Raw genomic sequence first — 26941 nt, 5'->3', positions numbered from 1 at the left:
AATATCCTTGATGAACACAGATGTAGAACTCCTCAACAAAGTATCATACACCATGATCAAGTGGGATTTATTCCTGGGATACAGAGATGCTTCAACATAGGCATATCAATAAATATGATACATTACATTAACAAAAAAAGATAAAAATAATATTTCAGTAGATATAGGAAAAGCATTTGACAAAATTCAACAGCCTTTCATGATAAAATCTCTCCACAAATTATGTATAGAAAGAATGTACCTCAGGGAGCCTGTGGCTCAGTTAGTTAAGTATCCAACTCTTGATTTTGGCTCAGGTCATGATCTCAGGGTCATGAGATCAAGCCCTGCATCAGGCTCTATGCTCAGTATGGAGCCTGCTTAAGATTCTCTCTCTCTCAAAAGAAAAAAAAAGATTCTCTCTCTCCCTCTTCCTCTGCCCCTTCCTACCCCCTGCTCGTGCCCTTTCTCTCACTTTCTCAAAAAAAGAAAGAATATACCTCAACGTAATGAAAGCTGTATATGATAAGCCTACAGCTAACATTATATTCAATGGGAAAAAGCTGAAACAAAATCAGAAACAAGAAAAAGATGTTCACTTTTCACCATATTTGTTCAACATAGTATTGGACATCTTAGCCAGAGTAATTAGGCAAGAAAAAGAAATAAATTGGAAAGGAAGAAGTAAAATCATTTCTATTTGCAAGTGGAAATAGGGAGAGGCTGGGGAAAGGGGACAAACTTTCCATTATAAGATGAATAAAATCTGAGAATATATATATTTTTAAGATTTTATTTATGTATTTGACAGGGAGAACACAAGCAGGGACAGCAGGAGAGAGAGAAGCAGGCTTCCCATTGATCAGGGAGCCCGATGTGGGGCTTGACCCCAGGACCCTGGGACCTGAGTTGAAGACAGAAGCTCTAACCAACTGAGCCACCCAGGTGCCCTAAGTCTGAGAATCTAATGTATAAGATGGTGACCATAGTTGACAATACTATATTGTATAACTGAAATTTGTCAACTGAGTAGAACTTAAGTGTACACACACACACACACACACACACACACAGCAAATATGTGAGGTGATGGATGAGTTAATTAACTTGATGTTGATTGTGGGAATCCTTTTACAGTATATACTGATAGCAAAATCATCAAAATGTTGTATACTTCAGATATATTACAATTTTAGTTGTCAATTATACCTTAGTGAAGCTGAAAAAAAAAAAGATACTCCACAAATGGTCTTCATCCTTAATTTCTTTAATCTGAGATCACTGTAATTTTGAAGTTAGCATGTTAAAATATCAGTTGTGCTTTTGAGGATAGCATAAATTATTTAAGAAAACACACAGCTTTTTAGCTGTCATTACCTGTTGATCAAAACACCTGCCAAGAATGAAAACTTCCTGTGCAAGAATTGCTTCTGGTGGAGATATTGGAATGAATGGCCATCGTCAAGGTAGAATTCACCCATGGCAGAACCCTGGGAAGTGAATCATAGATAGAGGATGTGTTATGTAATAGCTTACTAGGAAAAGAATGTCACCCACTAAAGGGATTAAAAATTTGTGAAAAAATTTATTAAACAAAGCTTAATATTCAAATTGTACAATGTAGTCATACAAATATATATATTCAACATCCATCAGTGAAATAATATGAATAACGAAGTCATATAAGAGGAACACAGAGTTACACCTTGTTGAAAAAGATTTAAACTACAAAATATGGTGAGTGGCATAGGTGGCTTCTTTGAATATACTAACCTAGAATGTGATGACAGGTCAAGAAAAGTTCATAAAAAAGAAAAGTTCATAGAATGAAACTAAAACTAAAGAGATTAAGTATATAATGGATGAGATCAGCTATTTTTAGAAACCCTCCATTTAGAGAATGGTATCTAGTTCCCATTTCCTTTCAGTAGGACACCTTTGTCATGTCAAACAATGTCACGGCACTTCATATGGCAGTTTACTGTTAATTGATAATGCTTGATGTGCTACGGGTCTTGAGTCTCTTGAATTTATTCCATGGTCTAAGGCTCATAGTTTGGCCCAAGAAGACATGTCTAAGTGAAACAGACGGAAAAGAAAGCTTAATTATCTTATAATATTTGCGTAGGAGTATGAATTTGTGGTTAGTCCTGTGGAAGAGTAAGAATTTGTGTTGGTATTATAGGTGGGCAAATGGATAGGAAAGGAATCTGCTATAGGTTTTATTTGGGTCAAAAGATCTTCTAAAAAGGACATACAAATTCTGGATCCTTCTAGGCTTTTACCCCAGAAGATATTAGTTGTTTGAGCCATCTGATGAGAGCAGAAGTTGTTGTGTGGGGTTGGTGTTCCTGAAATGTTGCACAGTTACAGGCAACTGAGTTTTAGGGCTAATCTATGTGGTAGGCTGACTAGGCCCAATGGGCATGCAGTTCAGTGGTAATGCCAAACTTCAGAGCACCAAGGGTCACGGTGCCCCAGTGGCAACTTCTGTCATTTCTACTTCTCAGAATTCATTTTTTTTTTTAAAGGATTTTATCTTTTTTTTTTTTAAATTTTTATTTATTTATGATAGTCACAGAGAGAGAGAGAGAGGCAGAGACACAGGCGGAGGGAGAAGCAGGCTCCATGCACCGGGAGCCCGACGTGGGATTCGATCCCGGGTCTCCAGGATCGCGCCCTGGGCCAAAGGCAGGCGCCAAACCGCTGCGCCACCCAGGGATCCCTCAGAATTCTCTTAAGAACAATTCCAATGGGATCCCTGGGTGGCGCAGCGGTTTGGCGCCTGCCTTTGGCCCAGGGTGCGATCCTGGAGACCCGGGATCGAATCCCACGTCGGGCTCCCGGTGCATGGAGCCCGCTTCTCCCTCTGCCTGTGTCTCTGCATCTCTCTCTCTGTGTGTGTGACTATCATAAATTAAAAAAAAAAAAAAAAAAGAAAAAAAAAAAAGAACAATTCCAAGAAAGTTAGACAAGTGGGACAATGACTCAGGAATGATTTAAAACTTTGATTTCTAGAAAAACATCAGAGGCACTCATCCCATAATTGGGGTTTATCATTTTTACATAGTGTCACATACTCAAAAGGCCACTATTCCTATAAAGAGATAAAGTAGTAACAAATAGAAAAAAAAAAAAAAAGTAGTAACGAATGAGATGTGTAAAGGTAACATTTTCTAAATACCTTAGTGCTTAGGGCCACCCGGAGTCCATACGGGGAATCAGACATGTAGCCTGTGGATTTTCCTATAGTTGTCTTTATTGGTACTATACTTCCACCTCGCTGAAATACCGGTATCTACAACAAAACAATACTCTCAGGAAAGGAGTATTCGTATAAGGCAATTTCAATGTAGAATCTAAAAATATTTTGTCGTACAAGACTCACATGCTTTAGAAATATAGGCTCAAAGGTGAAATAAATTTGTGAGCAGAGATGGAAAATATGGAAGTCATGGCATTAAAAGGAAAAGAGTTCGAACACTAAAAATGGTCCATTTTTAAATTATTAGGGAAACTTCTCACCTTTCATCAATTTATTATCTATTTTGCCTATCCTATTTGAAGTTCCTATTTTGTATTTTTAATTTTCTTGTCAACGTAATACATGTGTTTATTTCTAGCGCCCTGCTAAGGAGCGAGTTTTTGTGCCTATATAAGTAGGCTCACATGTATGTACATGTGCATATGAAATATTACATTTTTTTTTGGTTTTGGGGAGATGGCTGTCCTTACTATATGGTCTATGCCCTTCCTGCCCCCTGCTTCCCTGGATCACCAGGATGATGGAAAAATTTTGAGAGTAAATCTGTGAAACTTCTATTATAGAAGCCACCAAACACACTTAAAGTGACTTTCACCACAGTGTTACAGGCATGGCCCATATCTATGGTTCTTCTGGAATGGCATTCCCAGCAAAGAAAGCCCAGTAAATTTCCTGCCTCCCCGTACAATCCCCTGTAAGGAAACTCTTTGGATCACATGAGGACTTGTACTTCGCTCTAGATAAAGTACAAGAGGGAGAAAAGTACAAGAATATAAATGAAGTTAGGAGTGAAGGCAGAGTAGCTAAGACATCCACCCTCTGCCTGATAGCAAGAATAAAGCACATTTATCTCCCCCTCATCAACCAATCGCTACTTCTTTTCTTTTTTCCCAATGACAGAGGTAGTAAATTAGTACAGAATGGGCTCAGAAGTGGGATGCTACCCAGCTGATCTGGGGTCTTAGCTCTGCCACAATCTAGCCACAGCCCTGGACAAGTAGTTGAATTTCCCTGAACTCAGTTTCTTCACCTGTAAGCATGAGGAGTTGGAGTAGATGAATGTTTAGGTCTCTTTTAGATCTGAAAGTTGACATCTGACATCATTTTATTATTAAGAGTTAATATTACTGATAACAGCTTTAAAAAATAACATCAATGTATCTTTATTAATTTTAGCACCACTTTGGGCCTGTAGCGGTTGTGATCTAGCTGCAAGAGCAAACGTCCCTTCACGAGTTCAGTCTGGACAGGCCCCCTTAACTCTAACATCAGAACTGACAGCCTTCCCCTGGGCGTAGAGGGCCAGGGTTACAATGGAAATCATGTTTTGTGACTTGGCCCTATAGAAGGACATTCTGTATGGTGTGTGTGCTGACCACCATCTTTACTCTGTTTTCAGCGTTTCTATTTTTCTTAGATACACAAATGTAAATATTTGGGGAAAAGTCATCCTTTCACAGTATGTCTCCTACTGTGAAATCAGGCTAAACGTTGATACTTTTTTCTCAAACTTTTACATGCTTCGTGTTGTACAATTCATATACCATACAATTCACCCACTTAAGGTGTACAATGAAATGTCTTAGTATATTGAGAGTCGTGCACCTGTCACCACAATTTAAAACATCTTCGTCATCCCAAAAAGAATCCTCGTACTCATTAGCAGTAATTCACCATTGCTCTCAAGCCCTCTCCCTGCCCCAGCCCCATGCAGCCCTTCATCTACTTTTTGTCTTTCTCCCTATGTGTTGTTATGCAGAACACTAATGTGATTGGTTCTTTCTACGTAGGCACATGTGTTAGACTGAATGTTTGTGTCCCCCTCCAAGTCATGTGTTGAAGTCCCAACCACCAATGTGACTGTATTGTATTTGGAGATAGAGCCTGTAAAGAGGTAATTAAGGTTAAGTGAAGTCAGAAAGTGGGGCCCTGATCTGATAGGATTAGTGTCTACAAGTGGAGACCTAAGAGAGCTCACTCTCTTCCTCTGCTGTGTGAGGACACAGCAAGAAGGTGGCTGTCTACATGCCAGGAAGAGAGTCCTCACGAGGAACTGAATTGTTGGCACCTTAATCTGGAACATCTAGCCTCAGAACCGTGAGAAATAAACTTCTGTTGGGTAAGCCACCCAGTCTGGGGTATTTTATGATGGCAGCCTATGCAGACTGATACAACACAACAGGTAAAAATAACAGCTTGAAAATAACTTACAGTGTCTAAGGCTACCGGGATCTTCACAGTACATGCTCCTTCCCAATGAGCAAATGTTTTAGAGTCATACCAGACCTGAAAAGGAACAGACCCTAATGAAAACGAGTATAGGAACAACTCTGCTCACAATTTCATTATTCAGTAAAACATTTATCTGGATTTCAAATAACCAGGAAGCTAAAATAAGTATAATTAAAAAAAATTCTTGAGTGGAAGTTAGCAAGAACATATGCTTTTAAGAAGATCCCAAAGGACTACCCTGGTACTGTGATGGATTAAGTTCACTAAAAGGCCATTCATTTGTCCATTTGTCCATCTGCCTACCACATGCCCAGCACTGCTAGGCACCTGAGTGGACAGAAAGACAGAGTACCTGCCCTCATGGATTTTACAGTCTGGTTGTCTTAGAAGTTTAATGTGTTAAGAGTAAAAAAGATGATGGAAGAAAGACAAAGCAACAACAAAAAAGAAAAGCACATTGTGAGCAACTAAATTATAAATGAGGTGGGAGAAAAGGAAAGTGTCTAAGAAGGAAACAGATCTTGGAGAAAGACAAATGGTAACTTGGATTGCTACTTTAATGTCATCATTTAGCAGAGTGCAATTCAGGCATGAAGTTCAAAATCCTTTTTTTTTTTTTAAAAGATTCATTTATTTATTCATGAGAGACACGGAGAGAGAGAGGCAGAGGGAGAAGCAGGCTCCCTGCAGAAGCCTGATGCAGGACTCAATCCCAGGACTCTAGGATCATGCACTGAGCCGAAGGCAGATGCCCAACTGCTGAGCCACTCAGGCGTCCCAGTGAAGGTAAAATTCTTTTTTTTTTTTTTAAGATTTTATTTATTTTTATTCATGATACACACACACACACACACACACACACACACACAGAGAGAGAGAGAGAGGCAGAGACACAGGCAGAGGGAGAAGCAGGCTTCATGCAGGGAGCCTGACGTGGGACTCGATCCCGGGTCTCCAGGATCAGGCCCTGGGCCGAAGGCTGCACTAAACCACTGAGCCACCCGGGCTGCCCTGAAGTTTAAATTCTTATCTGGGATCTTCATTGAGGGGGGATTTTGTCCCTGAAGTACCAAGAAGGTCCTCCAAAGGAATTTGATAGGATAACTCCTTAAGACACCAGCAGCAGCAGTATGGAAACAAAAACAAAAACCTCTTTTTCTCTCTTTTAGCTCTGTATAATTTCTGGCAGCCACAGAGTCTATTTCGCAAGGTCACATCCTGGGATTACCACATCCTTTCTAGAGCTGTCCTGTCCGGCAGTGAATGTGAGAGGGCTGTGACCTGACCATGGTCTGCTCCGGTGAACCCTTGATTCAACATGATCGACCCTACCTTGTCGCCATGTATTATCCTCAGCTGGATCCAATTTGCTAATATTTTGTCAAGGATTTCCGTGCCTGTGTTTATGAGGGATTTTTTTTTAAGATTTATTTATTCATGAGAGACACAGAGAGAGAGGCAGAGACACAGGTAGAGGGAGAAGCAGGCACCCTGTGGGGAGTCCTATGTGGGACTCGATCCCAGGACCACAGGATCATGACCTGAGCCGAAGACAGATGCTCAATTACTGAGCTACCCAGGTGCTCCTCTTATAATGTCTTTCTTTGACAAATTCCAGTAGCTTTAGATAAAGAGTAGTGGGAGTGAAAGGTAAAAGAAAAAAAAATGGACGTAAATAACGTTTTGGGATTACCTGTTTACCATCTCCAGAACTAATTAGAATAAGAGGTAATATGTATAGGGTAAATCCTCTGGTGCTATATGAATATACAAAGGTCCCCTGCCCATCACCCATTTAGCCCATCATCCCCTCCACCTCCCTCCACTGACCCTCAGTTTGTTCTCTATAGTTAAGAGTCTTTTATGGTTTGTTTCCCTCTCTTTTTTTTTTCCTATCCCATATGTTCACCTGTTTTAGCTCTTAAATTAATTGCACCTGTGATTGAAATCATATGGTAATAGTCTTTCTCTGACTGACTTATTTCACTTAGTATAATATACCTTGGCTCCATTCATGTTGTTGCAAATGGCAAGATTTCATTCTTTTTGATGGTCGAGTAATATTCCTATATGTATATATACAATGTCTTTATCCATGCATTAGTTGTTGGACATTTGGACTTTCCCCCTAGTTTGGCTACTCTGGATGTTGCTGCTATAAACATTGGGGTGCATGTGTCCCTTCAAATCACTGTGTTTGTATCTTTTGGGTAAATACCTACTAGTGCCATTGCTGGGTCATAGGATAGTTCTATTTTTAACTTTTTGAGGAAACTCCATACTGTTTCCCAGAGTCAGTCCAGGAATATCTTGATATGGAGGTCTCATATCAGTTTGGTAACTGTCACCCCTCATCCCTCTGCCTGCAGAAGCCTGTGGTAATGCTCCCATGCTCAAGGACTCTCTCCAGGGTTTGTTTCCTCCTCGATCTCCATACCATACCCTCTTTCCCTGGTCTGGTGCCCCAAATTTCTGCTCTGCCTCTTCTCCTGTCCCCTTTGCAATATATCCTTGGTCTGTCTCTGGAGGCTGTTGCCATACTCATGGATCTCTGCTCTGCAGCCCGTGGACTAATCATACCTCTTCCCTGTGCCCTGCCTAGGTTCAATGCCTTGGGCTCCAGCAGTGCAGGATGATATTTTATACAGTAATAAAATCAATGACGACAACCAATAAACAAGTAGGGAGGCTAGAGGAGCATAAAGGAAAGTCACCATTGTTACTTTTTACCCACTTTGGCAAGTGTCTGGAGACCAGTTTTTGGTACCAAAAATTTAAGATTTAGTTAGAGCCAGAACAAAAGAGCAAAGTCTCTTCTTACTTATGCTTCCTCCCAGAGACTGATACCTCTTAGTAGACTAAAGATTTCTTCCTACTCAAAGCTTCAGTGTGTTTACTAGGAATCACTTACACAAGTCCAAGTATGAAGGTAAAGAACTATTCTGACCCTCCTTGGTGCTATCATCTATTCATCTTTCTCCTCACTGTTAGTTCCATTAAGTTTCTTGACCTCCAAGGTCATGACTTACAAGAATCTTCAGTTACTATAGTCATTTAGGCTGTCTTCACAACTACATAAGGCAGTCTATTTCCTAACAGGCTAATTCATCAGAATGAAAGAGGAAGATATGAAACATGTAAGATACATGGCTGTCCATCATTTATGCTTACCTCATTTGATCCTGGCAGGAACACATCAACCGTGGTGGCTTTTGGTTCTGTGACTGGATGAACCAATAAAGCGCTTCCTGAAAAACAGAAGAAATAAAGTTGAAAATCATTCTAAGAGGTCTGACAACATCCTTCTCCTTTGAGTGCTTTTGTGGTTTTAGAGACCACTCAACTATGATCTTGGTGAAAGTAGAGACCTTGGTGAGCTGAACCAATGATTCATCATAGCGATACATTGTTAGAAAGAGGACTGGTGCTCAAAACGGTGACTGTATTATTACTTATTATTAAATTCCTTATGGCATATTAGGACAATAGGGAGGGACCCTGACACAGTCTATTACAGCCTCATTTGCTCATAGCTGCTAGTATGCCAAGAGTCTGAAAGAGTCATCACATTTCTCCAGGTGCATCATTGTTTGCTATGACTTTGAAAATGGTAAGCCTATAACTGTTATCCAGAACTGTGGTCAGAATGGATAGGAGTATATCCATGGGCAGTTATCACTAGGAAGGCTGTAATTCTCTCTCTCTCTTTTTTTTTTAAAGATTTATTTATTTATTTATGATAGACATAGAGAGAGAGAGAGGCAGAGACACAGGCAGAGGGAGAAGCAGGCTCCATGCCAGGAGCCCAACGTAGGACTCGATCCCGGGACTCCAGGATCACACCTTGGGCCAAAGGCAGGCGCTAAACCGCTGAGCCACCCAGGGATCCCCAAGAAGGCTGTAATTCTCTTAAAGGTAATCTAGATCATTAATTTTGTTTTGACTCTGTCACTATGCGTACGTAAATTTCATCCATTTATGCATTCACTCTTTAATTGTACAAATATTTACTGAGTTCCTGATGAGTGCCAGGTATTAAGCTAGGCTCTGGAGAGTCAGTGGCATATAAAACAATGCTCCTGTCCTCGTGGAGTTTGCAGTCAGTAAAAATGGATATTAAACAAATAATTACAAATTAGGACAAATACCAAAAAGGAAAGGCACAAAATGGAATGAAAGTTATGTAATAAGAGGAAGGAAGTAGCTATTTAAACTGAGACCCAAAAATAAGTGGAGATGTAGCACTAGGCACTAGGTTTTTTATATTTTAGGATTTCTGCTTGTTAGAAACAGGATGCACCTTTTGGGCTACTCTCTGTTAAGCCTCGTTTCATGAGTCCTAGTTCTAAAATGATAAACTTCCATAATCTGGTTAACCTTTATTAAAGAAGAGGCCAACAAAAACACAACCAACAACCCTATTTTGCATATGAAGTAAACGTTTTTACTGCTGTAACCATCTGGTTCACCGTCTTGTACTTCCATTCCCTATAGTGGTATCATAAGACTCAGGAGTGGATCCAGAACAGGAATCTCGAATTGCACTCACAAATAGAATGGGTTTATAGGAAGTTAACAATATGAGAAGTGCTACATGACCACAGAATCGCGCTATCATTCCACTAATATACTAAAAATCTTAATGCCAGAATTTCTTTTATTTTTTTTGTTTTGATAGTAGTTTTTTTTTTTAGTGCTCTTAAACAGGAAATAAAACAGAAACATAGAGTATTTATCATAATGAAAATTAAGCAAGAAATGCTCACCCAGCATGTATTCATCTTCTACACCAAAAGTGTCTAATTCCTCTGGGAACTCTATCCACAGAGGCCTGGGGAAAGAAAAAAAAAATTTCTTACTTCAACATCATTAGATGTTTTATTACTATTAAATCAGTTATATTTTCAGTTTTATAACTACTCAAATTGGAAAAGCCAAAGAGCCAAGACTCTTTTTTAATGATTTGAAATTTTACGAGCAATTGCTAGCATTACTATATATTTTTCTAATGTGAGGGATCTATCTACTCGCTGAAATAGTCCAATGAAAGATTGAGAATTCTAGGACCTACAGTTTTTCCTTCTGATTGTTGAGTACTAAATACTATTCTGAAGGCAGAATCAGAGAGCTATGTATGCAAGTCCAAATGCCGAACATACTCAATATGGACCAATTTAATGTTTGTAAAACCGTATTTTATAATGATGTGAAATTTGTGCCACAGTTTTCATGCTGTCACTGCCTTTCATGCATCCTTAATCATTATCTATTTAAATGAAAAGAACTGGTTTTACTTGTTTTCAAGCAGGAAACATTTTTGAAGTATTGAGAAACTATGGTGTGTTTTTGTATGTTTATTATACTGTTTTACACAACTATCCAGGAGGCATTTGAGCTCATAAAGATAATAAAATCATCAATATCTGTGCATCTGGATTTCAACTTAATGGTTCTAATATTTTTTTCAACCTTATGAGTAAAGGATATTTAGTAAGAGAAACTTATTTTTATTCACTAGCCTTTGTAATAATATATATCCTTTTCCTACTGAAGAGTAACAAAGCAGTAGTCTTTCAATATGGCTGATGTCTAGAATCATCAGGGAAACTTCTAACAAATCTAGATCCTGAGACCTACCCAAGGAGATGCCTAGTAGGTCTGGAGATGTGACCTTGGAATCTATAATTTTAAGAAGCTTCCTCAGGTGATTCTAGTCGAGCCAGGCTTAGGAACTGCTGATCTGGAAGCCTTGATGTATATGTCTCTCTCTATCATTCTCTAACTTAGAAAGTTGGTTTTTCACATCCTGCCTTCAAAACAAAATCAGAATATAATTTATATCCTGGGAAAAAAGTTCATCTCAAACTTGGAATGTTTAGCCCTAAAGGTAAGATAGAGTCTAAGACAGGCAGAATAAATTGTTCTTCATGAGAGGATGATTGTGAAATTAAATAGTGAATTCAGTTATAGTCACTTCTTTTTTTCTTTGAAAAATCTCTATTTCTGTCTCTTATCAAATATTAACACTTGAATCACAAAGTAGCAGGGAATCTGGCTTTTCTGTGACCTCAACTTCTTGACCCTGCTCAGTTGTGAGGACACTTGATTAAACATGTGGCTTTTCTCTTGAAATCACTGTGTAATTACTTCGTTCCCCAAGGGCTAGGGGGTTTTCTGGTATAGGTTAGCTGCTGGGGCCCCCAACCCATGAAGCCTATTTACCTCATGACTGGTTCAGCAGCCACATGTGCGCAGTAGAAGAGAAAATACCAATAGGGCAGGAGGGCATAGCGCTGCCTGATGGCTTCCCGGATGAGCCGAGTGTACTCCTCCCCAAAGAGCCAGGGTTCTCGCCGCTTGGTCTTCATGGTAGCATGGCCACGGAAGAAGGGCTGGTAGGCTCCAGCCTGGTACCATCGCACTAGCAGCTCAGCCTCTGGATTCCCGATGAAGCCGCCTACATCAGCTGATTAATCAGTCAGAGAGAGGCCTAATGAGGCAACCAGGCTTCTAACAAATGTTGCACACAGGTAAAATAAGGGCTTGTAGACTGACAGGACAAATATACTTGCTGTATGTGCACTCAAAATGCCAGGATGAAACTGTGGACTGAAATTAGGGAGCACACATTTAAAAACTCAGCCTGTTTGAGGATCTGACAATATTGTCTTTGAATCCTCTTTTCTTATCCAAAGCCAAAGTCAGAGGTTTTACTACAAGATCAACATTTCTGTATGTTTCCAAACCCAGAAATTGCAAAATGTTGACCTGACTCAATAACTCTGTGTTTAGTGGTGGGGTGTGGGCGGTTGGCAATTGATTTCCTTTGAAAGCAACAGCTCAAGCAAGATAAAAATTGTAGAACTAAAGAAAAACAGACGATCAGAATTAGAGATTTAGGTATAATTGTGTGCTTAGTCCTTAAGCAGGAGACATATTCTTGGTATGGGGATCAATGCCGTAAGAAATACATCTATCAAAGAGTGACATTAACTTCTATTCCTACAGAAAACAAGGAACAGCTGGAACTAGTCATGCTGTGCACCCTCCATATTGAGATTTCTCATCTGCAGAGAATTACTAGGATTTTGGGAAGGCAGCCCATCAGGGAATCCTATTATAACTAAATTTATCTTTCCTGAGAGTGTATCTTTTTTTTTTTTTAAGTTAAAATATGTCATAGAATCTTAAACCTGCTGAGTGAAAAGCATTTCTGTGAGGCTGATTTTTGATTTGCTCAATTCTTTGTACTCTCCATTTTTCTCACTTTGAAGAAGAAAAGGTATGTTTCAGGAAGAGAGACTCAATTCTCAAGACCATCTAAGGAGGAATCAGAGAAAGAGGGAAAGAAGCACTTGGGCTCTCTGATACCTTTATTTCATGTCCTCATTTCAGACAAGATACAAACTGCTTGGAAGTGTCCCTTCACTTTCCTCATTTTCTCATTCCCAGTTATCCTTGCCCCAAACCGCGCATGAGGTCACATTTGTGACCAGCCTTGACAGAGAAACACCCTTGCTTTTTATTTTTCTCTCACTTCAAGCCTGAGGATATCATCTTACCTCCACAAAAAGAGATCCCAGTAATGCTGAGGGTGAGTAACATAGGGATAGAAATTTTCAGGTAGCTCCATTCTGCTGTGTTGTCGCCCGTCCACACAGCACCTTGGATCACCAGTAACAAGGTATGGAAAAAAAAATCACAAATCAGCCCATGCACTCAATTTCATAGATTGCTTATTTGAAATAGACAAATTAATATTAAGGAAAGCATTTCTTTCTGACCTTAAAATATACAAATTCTGGTTTCTACAATGAAAATATATTAATCTAATGTGAAGAAGTTCTTAAAATCCACAAAACATTTTGTGAGAATATTCTGAAATGGCACTTATTTTTGAAGTATAACTCCAGCCTGATTTTAGGAAACATTAAAAAAATCAACTTTACTGAAATATAACTTACATACAATAAATGTACCTATTTTAAGTGACGAGTTTGATGAGTTTTGAAAGCTGTAACTGGCACCACAAGCAGGGTACAGAACGATTTCCATAATTGTAAAAGACTACGTGGGCTTCTTTGTTGTCATTCTATATGTCTTTTCTAAAATTTCATATAAATGGAAACATACATACTATTTTGTGTTTTAGCTTTTTTTGCTCAGCATAATGTTGTAGTTTATTCCTTTTTATTTGAGGACTAGTATTCCATAGTATGGATCTATTATTGAGTTGTTTATCCATTCACCTATTGATGGATATTTGAATTCTTTCTAAATTTGGGCTATTATGAATGAAGCTGCTATAAATATTTGTGTATAAATCTTTGCATGACATATGTTTTTCATTTCTCTTGGGTGTGGAATTGCTGGATCTGTGTTCAGTGTATGTTGAACATTTTAAAATTCCAAACTGTGTGACATAGTGGTTGTACTGCTTTTACATTATCAATACATGACAATTTCAGTCGCTGTACATTCTTGACAACACTTGGTAGTGTCAGTCTTTTTAATTCTAGCTACTGTAATGGATGTGCAGTGCTGTCTCTCTGGGTTTTAATTTGTATTTCTCTACAGACTAATGATGAGCATCTTTTCACATATTTATTGATTATTCATATGTCTTTTGTAAAGTGTATATTCAAATATTTTGCTTATTTTTAAAAGTATTTGTCTTTTTATTATATAACTGTAAAATTTATATATTTTGGATACAAGTTCTTTGACAGATATATATGTATATTGCAGATATTTTCTCTCAGTCTGTGGCTTGACTTTCACTTTTTTAATATCTTTGAAATGGTAGAGGTTTTTAATTTTTTTTGAGGTTTTTTAATTTTGATGAACTCCAAGTCAGCATTTTTTCCCCCTTTTATGGTTCATTCTTTTTGTTTTCTACCCAAGAAATCTTGTCTATTTGAGTCACAAATATTTTTTTATGTTCCCTTTTAGAAGTTTTCTGTTTGTTTTAGCTTTTATAGTGTAGGTTTATGTTCCATTTTGAATTACTTTTTGTGTGTGGTGAGAGGTAACAGAAAAGGTTCTTTTCCTACGCTGCCCGTCTGCCATCCATACTCAGTGTTCTGACACCATTTATTGAAAAAAATCCTTTCTCCACTGAACTGAGTTGGCAACTCTGTTCCTTATTAATTGATTGATCATATGTGTGTTGGACTCTTTCTGGATTCTTTATTTTGTTCCATTGATTTATATGCCTATTTCTCCATCCCTTCTCCAAACAACAACAACAACAAAAATCCTCTATAATTTAAGAGGAGTGGTACAAACTTTATAAAGGAGACATAATAACAGTAGCAAGAACAAAAGTTAACATTTATCAAGCCCTTACTGAGCTGGGTGATTCTATTTTGCTTGTAATAGCCTACTTAATCATCACAATCCTAACAGGTAAACATTATTTAACCCCAAGTAATATAGTTACTATATGGTAGAGGCAGGATTGAACTCAGGCAGTCTGACTTGAAAGCCACTGCTCTTGACCACTGTATACGTGGGAAGAGTTTATGAGGACAGATTATAAACCACTAAGGAGATCCACAAAAGAAAAAAATCTTATTTTACTAAATCTAGATTAGTTCTGAAGCATTTTGTCTTTCTTCTACCAAAATAGCTTTGGTAGCTATTTTTGTTTTAATCTTCCATAGAAATTTTAGGCTGTTATGTGGCCAGCAAAGATAAATCTTTTCAAGGGACTGTTTTTTTTTTTTTTTAAAGGTATTCTAATAATTTCTCCTTGACTTCAAATGAGATAAAATGGTTTTTGAAATTGACATGGTGGCATTCTCATCAAGAAAGTTCATGTAAAAGCGTGCCGATATGTTGATGTCCCATATGGTTGTTCAGTCACAAGCGGTCTCTGCCTATGGGTCTAAGCATAAGACTTGACACAGTAGTGTTCTCTGCAATGCCTCACTTAGTACACTTTGGGGCAGGCTGGTAGTTTCACAGAGAGTACTGAAGGCTAGGCAGTAGGCTGATATTTAAGAGATCAGATTACCTAGTATGCATATCTTTTATCATTCTTTTTAGCTGCTACTTAAAAGTTTTCATTAAAAATACTTGACTTTTTTAGTGACTAAAAATGACACTTGTAGAGAATATGGAAAAGAGAGTTAGGTAAATAGAAAACTTAAAAATCACTGATCACGAAGGTACTAAACTTATTGATTTAGATTGCTATCCATATTTTTTATTTTTTTAAAAAAAGATTTTATTTATTTATTCATGAGCGACACACACAGAGAGAGGCAGAGACATAGGCAGAGGGAAAAGCACACTCCCTGGAGTGAACCTGATATGGGATTTGATCACAGGACACCGGGATCACGTCCTGAGCCGAAAGCAGATGCTCAACCACTGAGCCACCCAAGCATCCCTTTCTATATTGTTTAAAACACAACTGTGATAATATACTACAAAAACATGTAAACATTCTGCTTTTTTCCCATTTATTATGATGTCACAAACATATGCTCATGCAATTACAACTATTTTATCTTTTTATTAAATTTTTTTTACTAGTAAAATAATTACATATATGTATTGAGGAAAAATTTAAAAATAACACATGCAAAATCTCTGCTGGAAATCACTTTGTTTAGGACTTTTGCTCTTTGGCTCTTCTGTATGTACGTCTCATCTAATGTGTTTACAGGGACACATAACCTTTTTATTCCCAAATAATACAATAGAGAGTCCTTATGGTATTTTACCATGGGCAGAGCTTATAAATAGATTTCATCATCAACTTGTAATCACTGAGGTTACTATTTTATTTTTATTATTATTTTTTTGAGGTTACTATTTTAAATAGTCTTATAATGTCATATGGATATACCATCCTTTTATAAATATTCCTTTATTTGGATTTTCTTTCTTTTTTATTTCAGGAATTAATGCTATGGTGAGCATCTCTGTAAATGAATCTTTGCCTAATATAACAATAATTTGGCCTTTTGGAGAATGCCACAGAGGCTGGTTTTCAGGGCTGGAGAAGCCTAATAATGTCTATGATACAGTAAAGGCTGCATTCTTCAAACTAGGACCTAAGCTCCTAGTTATTTGTGCAAGGCCAGGAGACTTAAAATAGCCTTCCCAGTGGAAGGTGGTTAAGGTGAATTAGCTAGTAAACTGAATCCAGTTATAGATGACCCCTGGCCACAAGCAACATCCAGGTCTATTTTAAGCCATATTGCTAAGTGGTTCAACAGGTGGTTGAAGGAATGTCTAAGAAGTATATTTTCCCTGGTTTAGATAAATCAAACAAACAGAATTAAAGATGACCATCCCAGCAGACTGAGATACTCCGAAGCCATTTTCCCAGCAACTTAAGTGGCCATTTCTTCAAAGAGTAAATAAGTAACTAAACTTTATTAAAATTGATGTACTCTGTCTCACAGGACAAAAGGGATATTTCAGGGCATGTCACTTGCTACAATCCAAGGCCTGCCACTTCATCTGCCACTGAAGAGGAAGGCATCAACATAGTAGCAACATATACCATAAATGGTTAAAAAAAAAAAAAGGCAGGTTGCTAACTTGTGTTTTTAAGTCTGATCATATGAGCCATTCCTCACCATACTTTTGTGATCCAGCAAAGAAGGAACGAGTAAGAACAAAGGGTCTCTCCTTCCCCTCAGATCGTTGTATCAGTCCTTCTGCAGTAGCCATGTGCTAAAATGCAAAGGAGAAAATTTTCAAAGGGATGGTTAGATTAGGGCATTGTGCAGATGTCCCTAATAAGCTACTGGACATGTAAGAAGTAAATAGTAAATGGTGGTGGGAATGTAAAATGGAAAATAGAAAAATGAATCCACCAAATACACCAAATAATTTTCATGATGTAATGAAATTCCCCTAATAAGAGTAGAAAACTTTGATTAAAATAGAAATAAAAATAGTAAATAATAAGCTAATATATTCAATGCTTACTATTGCTAGGCATTTTATAAGATGTTCTCTTATGGCCTGGGTGGCCCAGTGGTTCAGTGTTTGCCTTTGCCTCAGGACCTGATCCCAGAGTCCCGGGATTGAGTCCCAGGATTGAGTACCACATTGGGCTCCCTGCATGGAGCCTGCTTCTCCCTCTGCCTATGTCTCTGCCTCTCTCTGTGTGTCGCTTATGAATAAATAAAATCTAAAAAAAATTTTTTTTCCTCTTATAATCATAGGACAAGCTCTGAGATGGATTGTTTTCATTGATGAAAAAAACTGAGATCCACAGAGGTCAAGTGACTGTCACTGGCCAAAATAGAAAATTCTTTAAAGTAGTTTGCAGTTATAGCAAGAGGCTTTTAAAGAAGGAACCACATACTATCTGAACTGTGCTATATGTAGCCAGCAGCTCCCACTGGAAAGTATGCCAATTGGTGGGAGGGCCGTAGGAACATAGTTACAGGATGAAAATAACAAAGAACCATGGATATCAATGAGGGCAGATGTCTGACAAGTGTTTGGGATGTGACTGACAAATGGAAGACAATTCTACTACCTTCTTTTTTTAAAATTTTTATTTATTTATGATAGTCACACAGAGAGAGAGAGGGAGAGAGAGAGAGGGAGAGAGAGAGAGAGAGGCAGAGACACAGGCAGAGGGAGAAGCAGGCTCCATGCACCGGGAGCCCGATGTGGGATTCGATCCCAGGTCTCCAGGATGGCGCCCTGGGCCAAAGGCAGGCGCTAAACCGCTGCGCCACCCAGGGATCCCCAATTCTACTACCTTCTTTTTTTTTTTTTTTTTTCCCAATTCTACTACCTTCTAATGAGAAGGCTAAGTAGTTAAGGCTTTCTACATTTAAAATTTTATTGAAATTTTGTATCTGTGTTCTAAATCTTATTCCCCTGGTATGAATGTAAGACTTGCTATATTTAGACATTTGTTAAATTTCAAAACATTTGTTTTAACTGCCTTCATTTATGTATTTATACATTACCTACTCCAAAAAAAGCTTTGAGGTATCCAATGCCATTTATTAATGATGCCTGTCAAGGAAGATGCTTCTATATTATCATTAATCTCACAATATCTGTAATTCACCAAGTTCTTTAGAAAAGAAAAGGTGCAAAAGAAGAAATAATAAGTCCCATATTGGGTACAACCTGAAAAGATCCCTTGCAGTTGTCAGGAAAGTCACACTAAGAGAAATGAACAATATAGAATGGCTATTACAAATGACTTTCAACCCAAAAGGTAGGGCACATGGGTCAAGTGGCTTCTTTATGGGTATCTTACCTGATAAAAACCATAGATGTTGTGAAGTTCCCTGTGCTCCCAATTGCCATGATGAACGGCATTCTTCTGCATGGTTAGCTCTGGCCCTCTAAAGACAGAAGGCTCATTCATGTCGTTCCATATGTAGAGGATGTCAGTAGATCCCTAGGAAGTAAATTTCTTGTTTGGTCATGATAATACTCCTATAGTGATGATGTTAATGTGATAGCCACCCTATTCCTCTTTCATACTCCATTTAATTTATTATTTATAGTGTTTATGATCTATGCTCTGTCTTCTGTTCCAGAGCTACAATAAACAGAAGATCCACAGGGCAGGGAATTTTGTTCATTATGTTCACTGATATATCCCAAACACCTAGAACAGTAGCTCAACCACAGAGATTCCCAATAAGTATTTGTCAATGAATGAAATGAAAGAATGCTTTGTAATATTGTCTGTGAAATACACACTGCCCAGCAAGTCCACTCCGAGACCTACCCTGGAGAACCCACATATAGGAAAGGTTGTGAATGTTGACAGATTCTATAATATCCAACATCTGCTACAACTCTTAAATAAGGGCAATTAAAGCTTTCCATGATAAGGTTCTGCCTTCCCTATAACACTTTGAAAGACTTGACAGCTAAGATACCTCTTAGCATGGTCAAAAGTTTGTGTTCTACACAGAATTGTTCAATTTAGAGTGGAAAGGGGCTGCTGAGTCGTCTAGTTAACATGGTGTTGAAATCCCTATTATAGAATCTCTGATCTCTCAGCATTTGACTCAGTAACTACAATGACATGGAGTCCTTCAGGAAGCTCATTCCACTACTTTCCAAAAGTCCTGCCCCTTGTAACATTCTCTCACTGGGCCTGGCTTGCCTTCTGGGATACCACAGAATACATGTGCTGCCTCACAAGCCAGCCGTTCAAATGCCTCAGGGTGACTTACATGTACTCTTCTGACTCTACTTAACATGTATCCTAAACATGTATACTTTGATGAACAAGGCTATTTGGTTTCCAAATATGTAATTACCTTGACTGTCCTTCTTTAGCACTCTCTAAGTAAGGAATTGGCAAGTTTTCTAGAAAGGGCCAAATAATATTTTCAACTCTGCTGACCATAGGCTTCTTTCTCAATAACTCAATCTGATACAGTGCGAAAGCAGCCATTGACAGTAGGGAAATGAATGAACATGGCCAGATTTCGCCCAAGTGTTATTACCCCTGCTCTAAGTTGTTTTCTGTATCCTAATATATGATGCTCAGAAACTAGAGCTTAGTGGTTTAAGACTTGGGCGTGAGAGACAGACTGAGTTCAAATCTTTGGTCCACCACTTACTAAAATGGGTGAACTGAGCAGGGTTTCAAACTTGTCCATATATCAATTTCCTCATCTGTGGGATTAGAATTAATTATAGTTCCAACTTCAGAGAGTTTTTGTGAAGATGAAATGGTAAAATGCACACAAAGAACTTAGCATAGTGCTTTGGCACACAGCAAATAACTCAATTTATACCAGGCATCTCTATCATCCTCATAATTGGTTGAAAACAGTTCTCTACAAGTGGTCTCTCTGGTTCTCTCTGGGGTACTATAATATTTTAAGAATTGATTTATTATTACATCTTTTAAAAAAAGTTTTATTATACCTTACTTTTAATGTCACATTATACTTTGCAAGATATTATCATATATATTACTACCATCTTTTTTAATTTTTTAAGGATTTTATTTATTTAATAGAGAGAGAGATAGTGAGAGGAAGCATGAGCAGGGGCAGGGATAGAGGGAGAAGGAGAAGCAGGCTTCCCACTACACAGGGAACTCAACCGTGGGCTTGATCCCAGGACTCTGAGATCATGACCTGAGCCGAAGGCAGACGCTTAACCAACTAAGCCTCCCAGGCACCCTCACTACCACCATCTCTAAATAAGCTACAGAATGTTATTTTATGTAAAGTGTATGTAGTAATTTGAAAATACAAATCTCTACTATTAAGTATTTTGTTATGTCACAGAGTCTATTGTAATGGAGGTGGAAATCACAGCTTCTGTGCATTTGGTAATACATATGGCACCTCTCCTGGTACCACTAAAGTCTGGAATGTGGTTGCCATCCTTGCGTTTTCATCCAAGTATTATTTATCAAGAGCTACTCAATGAAGCAGAGTAGTTCTATTCAATCAAGTTTTTCTTTCTTTCATCCTTCCAACTAATTAGGAAAGAGGAAAAGAATAAAAACAAACCTGGTAAGCAGAGAAAGTGAAAAGACCTGAATACCACTCTCTGACCTTGGGATTGGTGAAATCCAGATAAGAGGAGAGACCTGTAGAGGCAGAAGAACAGACTGTGAGAAATGGTGGTCCTCACGGTAGGATGTGCTGTAAAGATGTAAAAGCTGGCTCATCACTGGGCACTATAGCTGTAAGACAGCTGATGCAGACGCATGGTCTGGCAAGAAGTGAAGGAAGGGGGATCCCTGGGTGGTGCAGCGGTTTGGCGCCTGCCTTTGGCCCAGGGCGCGATCCTGGACAACCCGGGATCGAATCCCACGTCGGGCTCCCAGTGCATGGAGCCTGCTTCTCCCTCTGCCTGTGTTTCTGCCTCTCTCTCTCTCTCTCTGTGTGTGTGTGACTATCATAAATAAATAAAAATTAAAAAAAAAAAAGAAAAAAATGGACATTAAAAAAAAAAAAAAAGTGAAGGAAGGCAATGCTGGACTCCAGTGATCATCACCAGACCTTCCAACCCAAGAGGCCCAGGGGAAGGTCAATGAAAAAGCATCCAGATAAGCCTGTCCTTCTCAGATGGCCCAAGATAGCCCTTGGAAGCAAAGCAAATATCCTGGAGGGACCCTTCTGTTCTTAAAGAGAACAGAGAAGTGTTCATGAGTGGCATAAGGGAGGAAAAGAATGTGTGGGGTTTCTTTGCAGGATATGGATTTGTAATAGAGGGCCAGGATATGGTAGAATGGTGATTTCCTTTTGTCCTCAGGTTTCTATTAAGGTTTTAAACTAATCATTTCTGAAATGAAGAATCCAGAGTTGCTGGAGGCACCTGAGGTCACCCATGAAAGTGTGGAAAGTCAAAACTATGGGCTAACCAGGCACAGAAGATTCAAAGGGAGAGACTGCAGGGATCCTTCTTCTGTTACTCTCCTCTCATTTTCTTATTCTTTGGCTTTTTATTTGCCTAGAGAAATAGAGTGCTTGCTTATTTTTTATTCATTCATTGACTGATAAATGGATACAAAGCACACTGTACCACGTGTTATGGAAGATACAAAAGAAGGTAATACCATCTCTTTCTTAAAGGTGCTTACACTAGAGCAAGGGAGATCTGTAAGAAATGAGAGCAGTGGCCATGCAACCTTCATTAACTGGGGCTACACAAGTGGAATTAATAAGTGCATAAAGTGCTATCTTACCAGGCCAGCATACCCCTTCAAAGTCTCCTCCTTCATGATTCCTCACAAAGAAGCCCTGTTCTTTGGCCTTAGCATACACTGAGTAGTCAGGATCAATCTTGATGTGGGGATCACTGATGACCACAAGCTGTCCAGACATAGAGGTTTGAAGAGTTCATCAGTGTCATAGGAGTTATATGTACGTTTTTATGCTTTCATCACAGTTTTGGGGTTTAAGTTTTACTCAGAAATAACTACTAGTATTGAAATATTTTAAGACATAGGTAAAATCCTATCACTTTTCATGCTTATGGAAATTAACTCGTATCAAAACCAGACCAGTGCTCTTTTATAATTATTGTTGCCCAACCAATACATGTTTTCAAAATAACAGTTATTAAGCTTCTTTCTGAGGTGCTGGATGCTATACATAAAGGATTAAGTCATCCCCGCTCCTAGACATCTAGAGGCTAAAACTGACAAAAACAAACATTAAAGAAAACAAAACAAAATAAAAACCCCAAACCCAATGGTATAGGCATATTTAGGAAGGAGGTTTGAGAAGATCTGTGATCACAGCTTTGTGTCTCTAGTATCTCTCTACCTTTCCAATGCCATCACTTTCACAATCCTTTTGGTTAGAACAACCCTCCCATCATTCTTCAAATCTATTCAAATTTACTCTACATAGTAAAGTTTAATTGTCCATTGCTCAAAAACTTTAAAAAAACTTTTATCATGGTAAAATATACATAACATATAATTTACCATCTAAACCAATTTTAAGTGTACAGTTCAGTAATGTTAAGTAGATTTACAGTATTGTACAATGTCCAGAACTCTTTCCATCCTGTAAAACTGAAACTCTATACCCATTAAAAACAACTTCTTATTCCCTCCTCTGCCCAGTCCTGGGCAAACACCATTGTTTTTCTGCTTCTATGATTTTTGACTACCCTAGGTATGACAGATTAGTTAAATTATATAGTATTCATTTTTTGGTGACTTTCTTATTTCACTTAGCACAATGTCCTCAAGGTTCATCCATTTTGTAGCATATATCAGAATTTCCTTCCTTTTTAATGCTGAGTAATACTCCACTATATGTGTATGTATCACATTTTGTTTATCCAGTCATCTGCTGATAGACACCTGAATTGCTTTCACCTTTTAGTTATTGTGAATAGTGCTGATATGAACATGGGCAGATCTACTCAAATACCTGCTTTCAAATCCTTGAGTATATTCCCATAAGTGGGATTTCTGGGTCATATGATCATTTTTAATTTTTTAAGGATCTGCCATACTGTTTTCTGTAGTGGCTGTACCATTTTACAGTCTCACTGTTAGTGTTCCAATTTCTCTCCCTCTTCACTAGCTATTTTCTTTTTTTTTTTTATAGTAGCCATACTAATAGTATGAAATGGCATCTCACTGTGGTTTTGATTTGCATTTCTCTGATAATTAGTGATGTTGAGCGTCTTACCATGTGTTTGCTGACGATTTGTATATCTTCTTTGAAGAAGTGTCTATCAAGTCATTTTTTTCAATTTTTAATTGGGTTTTCTGTTTTTTGGTTGTTGAGTTGTAGGTGTTCTTCATATATTCTGCATATTAACCCCTTACTCAAAAACTTTTAATGTCTCCAAATGTATACAAAGCAGCCTATAATAAGGTCAGATTCCCCATTACTCAAACCTTGCACATGTCTTGTTTTCTTGCCAAACCAACCTTTGTGCTGTTTTCTAAACACCATTGGGTGCTTCAGCCTCTGGCTGAAGCCTCTTCCTCCTCCCCTTCCCCACTTCTCAGCTAGAGACTTATCTTTCAGGCTCACCCAAAATGCATAAGGCCAGCTTAGGAACAGCTGGATGCAATTTTCTTTCTCTTAGTCCACTGCTGATCCTGATCTTTCTTTGGCTGTTACATTATTGCCCAATATTGTGGTTGTTGTATACTTGCCTTTTTCCCCACTCATTGTAAGACCCCAAAGAGCTCATCTTTAGCACAGCATTTTGAACATTTGATGGCTTCAATAAATAGTTGCTTATAAGAACATGGATTCTGGAGTCAGGCAGATCAGAGTTCAGATTCTTGTTCTACTACTTACTTACTATGTGCCTTTGCACAAAATACAAAACTATTCTTAGCCTCAGTTTCTTCATCTGAAAAATGGGTTAACAATATCTACCTTATAATTTTGTGATGACTAGATATAATAATGCGTTCTATCAAACTCTCTAGCCCATAGTAAGTACTTGTCAAATGGTAGTCAATTTATCAATTGGAAAATTAGGGGTTAACAGGATTGGTTCTGGCCACCTGTGAAAGGCCTGGGGTTTGAAGGAATGGATTGAAAAGGTAACTTTAATCTCAAGGAGAAGGCTGCAGGGATCCATCTCCATGAAACATATAGGGTCCCCCACCTTTTCCTCTCTCCATTTTTTTCTTCTTCCTCCCTCCACTCGTTATTGTTGTTACCATCATACATACTAGCCAGTGTCTTTCCCCCTCTCCATTTTCTATTTTAGTGCTTCCCTTGGCCAGATTGGCAGGTGGAGTTATCAGGAAAGCAAGCAGGAAAAATGATGTGATGAAGAACCTGATTCCATTTCTGACTGTTAAAGACTGTCAAGCCCCTCCATTCCCTCTTTAACCTTCTGCCCATACCTGACAATGAAAGCCCTAGTGCTCCCTCTTTGGGTGCCAGCAAAAAGCTCAAACCATGTAAGACCTGGGCATTCACAGGAATCTTCACCCCAGTCCAACCCTCTAATCACCATAAAAGCTAAGCTGCCTCCATTCCCAGATCTCTCAAGCCATCTTCAGACTATCCTGGGAGCCAGCCTTGCTCCTTCTAGAGTGCCTCACTACGTGACTAATTAACCTTTTCAGACCCTGTGATGTCAACGTGATGTCCTCAATCTCAAGACTGATTTTGGGGTATCTATCCTATCACTACAGGGTGGTTATGACAAATGGGAATGCAAGGCCCCATTATCTTGTGGGGACTTAGACACCTAAAGCAGGTTATTACAGTTACAATTATATTTGAAGATAATACTGTCATGACCATTTTTAAAAAATCAGATGGCTCTCTTGCACTAATGTGCCAAGGCAAATTTTAAAAATTAAAAAAATGCAGTTACAGTTACAATTATATTTGAAGATAATACTGTCATGACCATTTTTAAAAAATCAGATGGCTCTCTTGCACTAATGTGCCAAGGCAAATTTTAAAAATTAAAAAAATGCAGGGGAGGGAGGGGAAAATTTTTTTAAAAATGCTTCATAATTAAAAGGTTTCTAAGTGTCAGCTTATTTTACCTTACGTTTTTTGCTTCTGAGCAGCTCTTGCATCCTTTTGGGATTTGGGAATCTTTTCTTGTCCCAAGTGAAGTACCTTTTGCCCTCGGTATGCTCTATGTCCAGCCACATGACATCATAAGGAATGTCATGTTCATCAAATCCTAAATCCACTGCTTTTACATCCTGCTCATCCTCATAGTTCCAGCGGCATTGATGGTACCCCAAGGAGAAGAGAGGGGGCATGGCTTGTGTGCCTGAAAAAGGAAGATGACAACTGAGTCAGCTATCATCACAATGGCAATTACATATTTGATAAACATTTCCTGAATGTCTACAGAGTCTAAGCACTAAGCTTGATACTTAGAATATAAAGGAGAAGAAAACATAGTCCTTACCCTCAAGAAAGTGACCATTTGGCTGATGAGGCAGGCATGTAAATTAACTGCTCTGCTCGGGGGGTATAACTGCTATGTTAAAGGTAGCAGCCTAGTGCTATAGGAATACAGAAGGGTTAATAAATTCTGCCTGCAGTGAAGTGTGGAGTCTTGAAAGGCTTTATACAGGTAGTAACATTTGGTTTGGACCTTGAAGAACAAATGGGAGCAATCTACAAGAAAATGGATAGAACACTTAGGCACAGAGGATAGAAAAGACACAGAGAGTGGTTACACTGTGAGAGAGACCAGTAGAAGATGAAACTGGGAGGGTCAGTTGGTAAGGGGCCCTATAGTTCAGGCTAGGAATTCTAAATCTTCTCTATGGGAAGTAATCAAAAGTTTGGCAAGATGTAATCTTAGCAGACCTATGTTTTAGAAATATTAGTGAGGCAGCAGTGTTGAGACTGACTTAAAGGGAAAGAGACTAAAGGTAGGAAAAAACTCAAGAAATTATTAGCACAACATTTACTGATAACATGGAGGACTTCTGATCAGCCACTTGTATTTATCTCCTTCCCCTCCTCCTAAAGTTCCATTAAAATCAGAGCAAAGAAAAAAAGAATAAAGCCACAAGAACAAAGAGAATGGGAGAGGAGTAATTTCAACAAAATTTTGGAAGGTGGCAGGCAGGGAAGGGATGGTAACTGTTGAGCAAAGCAAGAGAGTGCTTGTGGGTGGGATACTGACAAAGAACTCACCCCTGCTCCCAGAACAGTAGCAGATGGGTGACCCACCCTCTACTTTCCATCCCTAATATTAGAGTGCTTCCGGACAGAACCTTATTCAAAGCCTTGAAAATTAGAAGTACTCACATATAGAAATAGAATAAGAGGATCTCTGAGAAAACAGGGACAATACAAGGAACCAAAGTAAACATCAGAACATTATCATTAGTATCGTCCGGGAGATGAAAAAAGATATTGCACCCATGAAATAAGACTACCATAAGATATTAGAAACAAGGAACCAATCACAGGATTAAAAAGAATGTGGAGAAATTAGAAATAGAGCATAAATGGAAGGCCTAGAAGATAAAATTGATAAAACTGCTCAGGAAAAAAGAGAAGGAAGATT

The 26941-nt window shown here is 38.5% G+C and overlaps 1 protein-coding gene across 14 annotated transcripts in view; it reads right to left on the bottom strand.

Moving 5' to 3' along the window:
• The window catches only part of GANC (glucosidase alpha, neutral C), an 80299-nt gene that overhangs the window by 12600 nt on the left and 40758 nt on the right, over nucleotides 1-26941 (bottom strand). For 9 of the 14 annotated variants that reach the window (XR_011997357.1, XM_072738374.1, XM_072738377.1 and 6 more), the window contains 12 exons: nucleotides 25449-25684; nucleotides 22143-22269; nucleotides 20962-21041; nucleotides 18729-18872; nucleotides 17074-17170; nucleotides 13039-13140; nucleotides 11699-11942; nucleotides 10243-10307; nucleotides 8648-8724; nucleotides 5456-5530; nucleotides 3164-3277; nucleotides 1357-1469 (listed from right to left, as the gene is read on the bottom strand). Coding sequence is in view for 11 of the 14 variants with exons in the window: in XM_072738374.1 (XP_072594475.1) it covers nucleotides 1357-1469; nucleotides 3164-3277; nucleotides 5456-5530; nucleotides 8648-8724; nucleotides 10243-10307; nucleotides 11699-11942; nucleotides 13039-13140; nucleotides 17074-17170; nucleotides 18729-18872; nucleotides 20962-21041; nucleotides 22143-22269; nucleotides 25449-25684 (1474 nt within the window). In the remaining 3 variants the exon portion in view is untranslated. Of the gene's footprint in view, nucleotides 1-1356; nucleotides 1470-3163; nucleotides 3278-5455; nucleotides 5531-8647; nucleotides 8725-10242; nucleotides 10308-11698; nucleotides 11943-13038; nucleotides 13141-17073; nucleotides 17171-18728; nucleotides 18873-20961; nucleotides 21042-22142; nucleotides 22270-25448; nucleotides 25685-26941 lie in introns of those variants that run through there. The other 5 variants (XM_072738372.1, XM_072738376.1, XM_072738371.1 and 2 more) reach the window with 3 other exon arrangements.

The sequence above is a fragment of the Vulpes vulpes genome, chromosome 15, assembly GCF_048418805.1.
Source record: "Vulpes vulpes isolate BD-2025 chromosome 15, VulVul3, whole genome shotgun sequence".
NCBI lineage: Eukaryota > Metazoa > Chordata > Mammalia > Carnivora > Canidae > Vulpes > Vulpes vulpes.
This window is presented reverse-complemented; position numbering and strand designations above follow the sequence as displayed.